We start from the raw sequence: 12220 nt of genomic DNA on the forward strand, positions 1-12220 counted from the left end.
TCATTTAGTAAGTTTGACCTTGAACGATAATCAACTGTCGCTCCTACAGAAAAAGCAAAGTTTCCTCACTCTATTAGGGTTCTCTCTTCAGGTTGTTAACAAGAAACAAACTTTCTCAGGATCCAGATGTCGCTTGGCCATTTCGAGAACACATGCTTTCTAGCACAGGGGAGAGATTTACAGGTCGCCCCTGGATGGTACATACTTACATGTAGCCTTTAAATTTGTGGAGGCTGTTGTTGGGCTTCTCACACACAATGGTATCGTGGAAACGTTCCGGTGTGAACTGTGCCTCCTACGGAGAGAGGACAGAGCGAGGTTATTAAGTCAGAGGGATGCAGTGTTAATAGGATCATGGGAAAGCTAATCAGGGCTGGAACCAGTGCAAATACTGCAATCCTGCGTTGTCATACTGTGATCGTTGTGATGTGTTAAAGGAACAGTTAGATCCTCATTAAGGAGGAGAAAGTGGATGCAAATGAAAGTGGGTTGGAGGCTGCTGTCCTGAATGCATCTCTCCAGCAGCCCAGGGCCTACGTCTCTAGATCAGTCAGGTGCATCCCCATTGATTGGGAGGATGAAATGTTCTCAGTCTATGCTGTCTAATGTGGAGGCCACTAGCCACATGTAGTCAGTCAGCACTTGAAATGCATGAAGTGGGAATTGATTTGATAATTTCATTTTAATTAGAAAATACATTTACAGTTTGATTCAATGTGGCTCATAAGCAGCCATATTTATCAGCACATAGAAAGATGATCAAAAGAAGGGATTGTAAACCTGGTTACCTAGAGATAACTACTGTTAATATGCTTATGCAAATAATACTTACAGGCTTTAAAATATACACTTATTAGAGACTGGTGGATCTCTTCCAGTTAGACGGCCACGTAGGTTGGAGATACCGCGGACTACTAAAAGGACAAACAGCGCTCTCTCGGAAGAAGTAGGGCTAGGATACCTCTTAGAGTCAAGAAAGGCAAGACTTCATTTAACATACTTAGTACGTGCTGTCAGGAGAGACCAACGAGATGGAGTGACACAGTGGCTGAAGCACTGGGCTCAGATATAGGAACAGTTGTGAGGACGGTGAAGGATTGGGCTGGGTTTTGTGTTGTGCATGTTGCTATGTGCAATGACACCTGACAACAATAACAATAACAGAGACTGGTGGAACCCTTAAGACCGTGGCCCTTAGTCACCCGTCAAGTCTGCAACTGAACTCTTGTTCAGTCAACCAATGGCGAGGTCTGTAAAGGGAACAATGATACTAATGAACAATGACACTAATGTATTCACATCTTACAAAATCAATTCTTCAATGTCAAAAGTACAGCACTGGCCCCAGGACAAACTTGGCACTGTTAAGAAAGAAGGAGAGGAAATAGGAAAGTCTGGGAGGCAATGGTTATGTGATTTTCCTGAGAGGACTGCAATCAATGATCTTCTACGTGACTCTTCAGTTGATTTACAATAAAAAGTTAAGAGATAACTATCCATTCACACACGCATCTGTATGTGCATACTTCAGTACTTAAAATGAGATTTAGCTTCTGTATGTTGACTATTTTTAAATTATTAGATTCTTCTAGATCTTGACTAATGTTTGCATGGAGAGTGAATGCACGAGTGCATCCTACTTTGTTTCAATACTGGATGTTCGCATTCTTTCTTTTTTATCATTAACATTCTTATTGGGAGCTCTTACAGATATTGTAACAATCCATACTTTAATTAGATCAAGCATAATTTTACAATTGCTACCAACATCAGTTTCAATACGTTTCCTTTCTTCTTGAACTCTTTGATACCAGCTCTCCTTTACCCCTTCCCATCCCCAGTCTCTCCCCCAGGAACCCTTGTTGTTATTACTATATTATATATTGTTATTTGCTGTATCTTACACCATTGCTGCATCTGTTCACCTGAAATTCTGATATTCATTCCCTCGAGTGGGGGGATGCAGTTATCATTGGTTTCACCATTAGAAAAGATTGAGAACAATAACGCAGTTGCCATGGGAGTTAGTTCTAATAGGGTTTTCAGTGGTTGATTTTACAGAAATAGCCTTTCTCTCAGGACTCAGTAACTTGATTCTTCAACCATTCATTAACACCTGTCCACACAGGAACTCTATTGGAAAAGCAGTGACTAATGAAACACAATAACTAGCATTTACTGAATTCTTACTTCTGGCAGACACGAGGACAAAAACATTATGTGAGGTTTTTTTTTTTTAATAATCACATTTATGAGATAGCAACTTTAATCACTTCTTTTCAAGTAAAAAGTATCACTGTTGAGTTTGGTTCCAGCTCATGGCGACTCGAGGACAGAGCAGAACTGAGCAGTCTCCAAGGCTGTACGTCTGGAAGGAAGCAGACTGCCACCCCCTTCTGCTGAGTCTTTGGTGGGTTTGCAATGCTGCCTTTGGGTTATTAGCCACACAACTTACCCACGGTGTCAACAGGTCTCCTTGGTGATGGGAAAACAGTCTTAGAAAGGTTAGTAGGCTGTCCACTATCAAACCAAGGCTGGATTTAAATTTGAGTCTGACTATCTAAAGATAAATGGAGAAAATATTGAAATTATCCAAGATTTCATTTTGCTTGAATTCATAATCAATAAACAAGAAATTCAAGAAGTAAAATGCTGCATTATTTTGGTCAAATCTGTGGCGGCACACCTCTTTAAAGTGCTAACGCACCCAGGTGTCACTTTGAGGACTAAACTGCACCTGATCTGGACCATGATATTCTTAATCGTCTCATGCATGTGAAAGTTGGGCCCTGAATACGGAGGACTGAAGGAGAATCCGTGCATTTGAGTGTGGTGCTGGCAAAGACCATCGAAAAGCACTGAGCACGGGCTGCAGAACAAACACATCTGTCTCGGAAGTAGGACAGCCAGAATGCCCTTGGAAGCCAGGATGGTAAGACTTGGTCTCACGTACTTTGGACATGTTTTCAGGAAAGATCAGTCTCTGGAAAAGGACACAGTGCTTGGCAAAGCAGAAGGTCAGCAAAAAAGAGGAAGGCCCTCCACAAGATAATCAGACACTGGCTGCGTGGATGGGCGCATGCCGGAGAATACGTGTGAGGATGGTACAGCAGCAGGCAGCGCTTCGTTCCCATGTACACAGGCTCCTGTGAGTTAGACTGACTCCACCATCTGCTCTTTATCAGCACAGCACAGTGCCTCGGAGGGAACGCTCTTGGAGATAAGCATTTAAAACACCCCCTTCACCTTTCTTCCATTGTTTAGGTGTTTAGATTGTACAATTCCGTTCCCATAGCCCAATGGGTAGGAGCACACGACTGTCAGAGGGACTGTCAGCTCAATTCTGCAAGCCTCAGTTTCTTCATCGGCTAAACGAGGCTAGCACTGCATGTCTGTCCCATCTCACACGTGCCTTAGGAGATGAAAACCAAATGCATGTGCCTTGTGTTAGGTAGCATGCTGTGCAAACAGTGAGGAGTCCTGATGGCATCCTGCTTATGCACTGGGCTGTGATTACTCAAGGTTGACAGTTTGAAACCACCAGGGAGAAAGATGGGGTTTTCTAGACCTGTAAGCAGTTACAGTGTCAGAAACTCACAAGGGGCAATGCTGTCCTGTCCTACAGGGTCACTCTGAGTCAGCATCATGAGTATGCAAACAGAAGAGCGAAGTGCTAAAGGTGGAGCTGGCGAGTTGACGAGTAGAACTTTACACGGGGAGTGAAGTTATCCCTAAAAGTGTCAAGGTACCGTTGTTCAAGGGGACAAATTGATTCAAAGAAATGAAAGCATTTTTCCTGGGCTTGGTGTAAATATACTGTTCATCAGATCTATGGGGGGCACCACCATAAATAAACTCTTCTCTCACTTGAAATAAATGACCCATCCAGGAGTTTCTAAAAATATGGCCCTCTTTCCTACAGGTATTGATTCTTTCAGGGACAAACAATCCACGATGACAAATCACGCTGTAATTTGTCAGCTGATTAAGCCATGCGCCTCCCTCCCGGGGCCACACTACTTGGCTCCTTGCTGGATGTCTCCAGCCAAACTCAGTTCAGAGATGAGTGAAAGTGGCTCGGAGAGCTGATGGCCCTGCCGCAGTGACCAGGTCCCTGCTGTCTTTTCCACTTCACCTTCGAGGGCTGGGGTGTGTGTGTCCTGATGATGGTGATATTTTAGCCGCTTGTCCCTCAGTGGGGCTGCCCAGCCAGCTGCTTCCTTGGTCCCCTTTTCTTCCTGGCTCTGGCGTTGGGGTCCCTGTCTGCCTTCCTCTCCTTGAGGAGAGGTGACCTGTTCTCTCTCTACTTGCCTCTCTCTGGGTTTCACCCGTCCCTCTCTATGGTGGGCTATGCACAGCGGGGTGTGGGTTGTGCTCTCTGCAGAGATAACCAGGCAGACAGTTCTTGCTTATTTCCTTTTTTGTGGGGTTGGGTGGGAAGGGTAACCCCTCTCTCTGTGCATATTTCCAGTCACCCTAAGGTGTCTCTCTTCCCCACCACTCGGTTTCCATACGGAGGTGGGGGTGGGAGGCTACTGGCTTCTCTCTGTTTGCCTGTTCCCCCTGCTTCTCCCCCAACAGCCTTTTCTCCCCAGCTTGCTTCTAATCTAAGGTCTTTGTTGTGGTTCACAAATCCCTCGTGGTACAAAAGCACTTGCAACTATACAAGTGCAGCACCCAGCCACTGGCTGAAAGGTGGGTGGGCATGACTTTCCCAGAGGTGCTTCCTGAGACACATTTGTAGATCTCCTTCTTCTGAAAGGTCGCAGCTTGAGAAGCCTGTGGGGCTTTGCGCTTTGCACACGCGCGTTCACCACGGATCGGACTCAAGTCAACCGCAGCGACAGACAAGAGCAGCTCCTCACTCACTGCCCCGAGTCAATTCTGACGTCAGAGCAGAGCTGTCCCTGTGGGTTTCTGAGATGGTACAACGTTATAGGAACAGAACACTTCCTCCTGATCTTTGACCAGCATGGCCAGCCAACGATGTTCTAAATAACCAAATCACCCCTGGCAAAAGATAGGTTCCCCATAGCTAGCCCAAGGAGAGGCTGGTGCCTTTGAACTACTGACTCTGCAGTTCTCAGACTAGCACATAACCCACTATGCCAGAGGTGCAATTTTTTCACCAGCCGAGTTTTTCGAATCCATTTAATTGAGCCCAAAGTCAAGGCAGGGGGAGTGAAGAGTTGTTAACTCTTATAAATCCTTGGGAATTCTTATTTTGTTCCTTTTCAGAGTTTTTGATTTTTTTCAACAATGAGGGCAGAGGTGGTACCAAAAGATCCCATCATGAAACCTGCCCCATTCAATTAGGAACAGTCCCTGATACAGCCTTGACCTTGATTCAGGGCAACAGGACAGTTTCACTAAGGGAAATACTTGGGCTCAACTAACAAAAAAGTCCGCTGAGTTGAAGTCCTTGATTCCAATATGGGCCAGATGGGTCACTCCATCACCCTTTAAGCATTTACTGAAGCTATAGGATGTGGGAGTCCTGGGGAAATGGGGGAGAATCGAGGAAAGTTAGGAGTTACTGACACCGATAAACTACTGCAACTACACAAACTTACAGTTCCCAATGTAGCTCAGCTAAGTCGATGGTGGTACCTTTGAACGCAAAGGGCTGCGGACCACCTGTCGGTGTGAATAACTTTCAGAGGTCAAGGCACCCTGAATGACCAGTGGCACAGAACCAGCAAGCCTGCCACCTTCCAGGGCAACTGGGAAATCCTGGGTGGAGCCACCAGGCTGACAAATGTTCCTATAGCTAAAACAAACCCATTCTCTACTCTGGCCTCAAGTATAACTCTTGTAGGATTATTGTCTACTGTCCTATAAATGTATTTTAAGTTAAGCGTCAGGGCGCTCTCATTCCTGCCCAGGGTTTCTCATCTGTCTGCTTTCCCCACCCCTCCCTGCACCCCCATCTTGCTTTTGGCCAAACACGGCCCTTTGGTCTTGCTTAGCTGACTGATCTAAGGAGCACATTCCTTGCCGGTGTGATTGTTTATTTTAGAGACCAGGCTATTGTTTAGTTGAGAGGTGGCCTCCAAGAATGGTTTTAGTTTCAAGTGAGAAGGGCAACTTATGGTAATAGTCTTAGAGTTTCCTCTAGAAACTTAGGCAACTCTTTAAAAATTTTAAATAAATTTTTTTGGGAGCTCTTACAGATATCATAACATCCCATAGTTCAGTCACATCAAGTAGTATTGTACAATTGCTCCCACAATCAGTTTCAAAACATTTTCCTTCTTCTTGAACTCCTTGAGAGCAGCTCCCCTTTATATCCTCCCTGACCCCTAGGAACATATCCCCCTTCCCTATAAGAGCTTTCTTTGTGTGTGTGTGTGCGATAGCCCACACAATCCCATATACCGATTCACATACAATTCTGTCGTTCGATCCCATTGAGTGGGGTTATACAGTCATCAATGCTGTCAGCTCCCTATTCACATCCCCCACCTTCCTGCACCCTCAGGGAACCATTACTCCTGTTACTGTTTCCGAGGGGTGACAATCCTTAATATCCATAGAACTTCTAATGTATTTTACATGGTCAGATACCAAGCTAGTTCTGTAACCCAGTGGTTCTTAACTGCCATTGTAGCATGTCCTCGTGTCCACACAAGTCTCCCATACACATACATGTGGTTTCACACACGTACATGTAAGTCTCACATACACATAGTCTCACATACATATCTATCTGTCTGTAAGTACATAAGTTTCACATATACATACACATAATCTCACATACACATACATATAGTCTCATATACACATACAAATCTATTACAGGTTTTCCCATTTCTGATGTATTCTTGAGATTAATAAATTATAAATTTATTTTAAAAGGTATTAAAAACCTAATTGCTTTTTGTTTTAACATATTTTCTGAAATAATGGACACTGGAAAGACAAGGGAGGAGGGCTTGGAGGGTTAGAGTAATAAAAAATATTTGGTAGTCAAAAAGGGTCTTTATATAAAAACAAGAGGGGGTTGGGACCCTTAATTTTTCTGCTGGTGAGGTCATTGGTGGTTCCATGGCAGAATCTGATTCCTGGCCAATGCAGCTCATACATTGTTTCCACACATCTCTCAGAGGAGGCTTGTGGGTTGCTATGCTGATGAATAGCAACCCCAGGGAAACCAAACTCACTGCCATCGTGGTGTGGTGATTCCAATGGCTGGCGACACTCCAGGACAGGGCAGAACTGCTCTTGTGGGGGTTCCAAGACTGATAGAACGCCTCTGTTTTTCTCCCATGGAGGGGCTGATAGTTTTAAACTGCTGACCTTGTGGTTACAAGCCCAAAGAGTAACCACTGGGCCACCAGGGCTGCCTCAGCAAAGACCCTGGGCTAAAATAGATGAGGAATAAGAGCGAATGGCCTTCTTCTGAAAACCAGTCAGTGAAAACTCTGGCAGTCCTACCAGACCATTCACCAGTCTTGGGTGTGGCGGCCTTTCATTCCGTGACACATGGACTGCCAACAGCAGCTAACAGCAACAACAACAACAACAACAACACGAGCTGCACACTCTTAGGGGCCGTGGCTGTTTGGAGTCATTTTGAAACCATGACCAATCAGCCAAACTCTTTGTTCAAGTATAGAATGCAGGAATGTTCGAACATTATCAACTATTAATGATTGGATTTTTATCATGAGTGTGGTTGTGTAAATGAAGAGTTGAACCTGTGACCATTGGGCTTCTCTACAGTTCTCAGAATTGGTTTCTACACAAACCTCAGGCTAGATGGCTCCTCCCATTAAACCTCCTCTCACCCCACACCATCCCAAAAATGGGGGTTGGGAGAGCAACCACAGAAACTCTCGCTGTGCAGTGCTCCGGTCCAGCTGGGCCAAACATTAGGGGTTCTGGCACACTGGGTCCAGGCCCCCAGAGATGTCACATGGGAGGGGTCCTGAAACCTTGAAAGAATACTGTAAGGTTTGATTTATTTCCTTTTGCGTGTGGGCCAGTGTTTTGCTTACGAGTTTATGAAAGCGTTGAAAGCTAACATTCTCCTCACACTAGCTGCTGAGGTTTGTGATTGACTATTTCTTCTTGGCATACAAACGAAATGACTTTCTGATTTCCCTGTGCCCTATCTGGAAACAAATGACAGGTACCTTCCTGCTCCCTGTTCCGAGGTATCTTCAAGATAACCTGCTACCGCGAGACTGGCAGTTATTTTCCTCTCTGAGGAAACCATCTGAATATCCAACAATCCTGGCTTTCCCTACTGCCTTCACTGGTTTGTGAGGAAGCAGACGGATTGTACTGGAGGCTGCACGAGCAGGACTAGAGCGAATCATTCTGCATACTCTGCCTTCTCTTTTCCCAAGTGGACACGTATTCTGTTTCTCATTCAGAATGATAATGCATTGAATCTTGGAATCTTGTCATATTTGCCAATTTAGAAGGCCTGGGCCTGGTATGCCAACTCATTCCTGGAGAAGGAGGAGTTCTCTGTCATTTACACTTGTAAAAAGCACTCGTGCATTATTTGTGTGTTTGTTAAAAATGATTTATGTAATTCCTTGTTAGAAGATAAAGTGCCAGCCAGTGTCTCTTGTGTTTACTCCTGGACTTTCAGAGCACGGTCCAGCACCTGGCACATCAGAACCATTTGATGGCCACTTGTTGAATGGATGAATAAGTGACAGGACGTTTGAAATGTGGGAAGCTGCCATCCAATGGACAATACTTATAAAACAAAACAAAAGCCTGGAACTCACTGCTATTGAGTGATCCTATAGCATAGGGTAAAACTGTGTCAGGACTTCTGATTGGCTGGCGGGCGGACCACACAGACCTGCTACCTAGATCCTCTAAGGCAGAAGAGTGAGAGATCAAATGAAACAGAAATGGGTGCTGATTCGGGAACCCTGAGATTCAGAGGAAAGACTAATGAAGTGGATTGAATACTGAATAGCAGATGAAGCTTGTCATTGACGTTAGGCACTATCAAGTTGATTTAGACTCACAGCGACCCCTGTGACCAAGTACTCTTTATAGAAACAGATCACCGGGTCTCGCTCTTGTGGGGCCACTGGGTGGATTTGATCTGCCCAATTGTGCTACTTGGACCTCTTAAATAACTGCTTTATTATCTAGTGATGAAATATCAGAAATAGAAATATCACAAGCCGATGGCTTCAACAAGCCAATTTATTTTCTCAGATTAGGAGACTAGAAATTTGAATTGAAAGCAATGGTTCTAGGAGAAGAGCTTCATTTTGTGCTAGTGCTGGAGGAAGGTCCTGTCTCCTCAGCTTCGGTTTCCTTGGAGATCCCATGTGTTTGGCACACCTGTCTTACCCTATATCTGCTCCATAACTTGTATTTCCTTTACACCTCCAAAGAGGTTGACTTAAGATACATGCTCTACTAATCCTGTCTCATTAACATAGAAAAACAACCCATTCTGATATGGGATTATGATCTGAGGCAGTGGGGTTCAGATTCATACCTGTCTTTGAACCCCTTATGTTAGGAAAACACAGACAACAATTCAGTCCTGAACAACTGCCTCTCCCGCCCCAATGCTCATGCTCCAAGTGCCCCCTTGTCTAAATAAGTCAACAGCAGCATTCTCTTTCGCTGTGTGAGAATCCGGGCTGCTCCTAATTGAACAAATAGCTTCAAAGCACTAACCATCAGTGGGGTGAAAGGTAGTTAAAAGGGAACCTCAATAATTGTGCGTACTTGTTTATTCAATTAAGCCTCCCTAACTTGGGCAATAGAGATACATGATTGTTGCATTCCTCAACGATGCCTCAGGCCAGCGCTTCTCAAACTGTAATGTGCACACACACGAATTGCCTGGGGATCTTGTCAGAGGGAGATTCTGCTTCAGTGGATCTGGGGTGGGGCCTGAGATTCTGCATTTCTGACAAGCTCTCAGGTGATGTGGAAGTCCCTGGTCCATGGATCACACACTTGGTGTTAAAGCCCCTGGTTGGCTCTGGGAAATGTTCTGACACTGTCTTTGGTAAGACTTAGGCTTCAACAATTTGCATTACTAACAATCAGGAACAATTTGAAATACTAATTGGAAAAATTCATGTCTGAGTCTTTGGCTTCAGTCCCCCTTTTGGTAAATTGCTGGTCCACTTACCAAAATGAATGGTATATTTGTTTTCATTTGTTAAATCCTTAGTGGACATCTAGAAAAACCCTGTTAATTAAGAGATTTTATGTATCTGAGTATCACCAAAAAGAAAAAAATGTATGATTTCATTCTGTAAGATAAACCTGCTTATCTGCTGGGTACAGCTTGGCATAATCTGTAATTTATACACCTTCCCCTTCTCCCTCACACACTTTTACAGTAACTGGATATATAAATAAATATTTCAAAAACAGCCTGATAATCTTGTGGATTCTGTGAAGCTATACCATGGGATTCTTTTCAGAGCAGTTGGCAGTGGGAGCTGGGTACCATCTAGTTGTCCTGGCCTCAAGGTTGTGACTGATTGCTTTCATCTGTCTTTTGATTTCCATCACTCTTTTTTTCTTCTGCAAGGAGAGACCAACAGTTGCACCTTAGGTGTCTGCTCATAAGCTTTTAGATTCTAGTCACTATTCACTGAAATAGGATATCTAATATTGTTTTTGTGAACGATGATAACTCCCAGGATTCATGATTCACTTCCTCAAAGTGGAGAAAAATGTGGAACAGAACCCAAAATTATAAAAGAGAGCAGGCTTCCTGATTGGCTAGAGACTGGTGGAACCCTTAAGACTATGAGCCCTAGTCACCCCGCCACACCATGACAGCCACACTCACGCATGTGTTAGAATAACGAGCCATTAAGGACTAAAAGGGAAGCATTACCCAAGGACGACATTCAGAGGGTTAGGAAGTACAGGAGGTTGGGAACAGGAAACATAGGGAGGAGTGGGATAAGGGATGGCACATTAAGGGATTGGAACGAATGAGCCCAAACAAAGTGTATTTGAATTGTTGAATGTAAAGCTGATGATTGCTCTGTAAACCTCACCCCAACCCAATGAAATATAATAAAACATGACTTTCAGAAACAACAACAACAACAAACAAAGACAGCCCATCATGATACCAACTCTAATTGGGTGGCAGGAGAAAGGTGAATTCTGAGCAAAGGTTCTGAAAGAAGCTCTTGGACCATATTGAGAATGATCTGCAGGGTGGCGAGAAGAACCAGGAACAGGTCACCGTTACATCAGCTTGGCTCACAGGACTCCGTGGGTGTCATAACGGCACTGCACTACGCAGGGTTTTTCGTGGTTCGTGGCCAGGCTTTTCTTCGAAGGCACCTCTAGACAGACTCTGTCCTCTAAACTCGCGGTTGAAAGCATTCATCTTTGTACTATCCACAGACTCCTTGACAGGTGGAAGATCCTTTGCAAACACCTTTGTGCTTCTAATCCCATTTGCAACCAGACCGTCCCTCCTCACCTGTTGTGAACATGCCTGCTCTGAAATCCAGGTTCATGTATCCCAAGTATCTTCTTCAGGAATGTTAGGTGTTTGCCCTGAAAAATGGTTCTGATACTGAGTTTGGTAAACCCAGGGTTAAGCAAAGTTTAGCTGGTTTATAGACTACAGGCCTTTTCAGAAACGTAATATGTCAGTGCACTTTCAAGAGAGGACTGCTGGGCACAGGTGTGCTGAATGACTTGATCACGGACCCTGTTTTTAAAGAACACAGTGGTATAGTGGTTGTGCATTGGGCCGCTCTCTACAAGGTCAGCAATTTGAAACCATCAGCCCCTCCTCGGGAGAAAAGAAGTCATTCTACTCCCATAAATGGTTACCTTGTCTGTCAATAACTGCTCTTAGGGGCATGACAGGGGAGGCTGAGGGGAAAGGAGGACCCATTAACAATAAGTACAAGAATGAACAAAATGTTCTTAAACTGATTGTGATTATACAACTCTTCTTGATATGGCTGAAGTGTTGAATTGTATGATATGTGAATTATATGCCAATAAAACTGTGGGGAAATAAAGAGTGACAGTCTCGGAAACTCACAGGGGCAATTCTCCCTGTCCTACAGGGTCACTATGAGCCAGGATCCCCTCGATGGCAGTGAGCATCTTCGGGGATAAAGAGCCCTGGCGGTGCTATCAGGTAAGGCTGGGCTGCTAATGAAGGGATCGCAATTCAAACCCACCAGTCACTTCTCAGGAGTAAGACGAGGCTGCCTACTCCTGTCAAGGTTTA

General features: G+C 44.4%; 1 protein-coding gene across 1 annotated transcript in view; it reads right to left on the reverse strand.

The window, feature by feature from the left end:
• The window catches only part of ATP10B (ATPase phospholipid transporting 10B (putative)), a 144653-nt gene that overhangs the window by 106761 nt on the left and 25672 nt on the right, over positions 1 to 12220 (reverse strand). Inside the window, exon 3 of the mRNA XM_075542721.1 lies at positions 210 to 295. Within this exon, the coding sequence (XP_075398836.1) occupies positions 210 to 295 (86 nt within the window). The remainder of the gene's footprint in view (positions 1 to 209; positions 296 to 12220) is intronic.

Source organism: Tenrec ecaudatus, chromosome 2 (genome assembly GCF_050624435.1).
Source record: "Tenrec ecaudatus isolate mTenEca1 chromosome 2, mTenEca1.hap1, whole genome shotgun sequence".
NCBI lineage: Eukaryota > Metazoa > Chordata > Mammalia > Afrosoricida > Tenrecidae > Tenrec > Tenrec ecaudatus.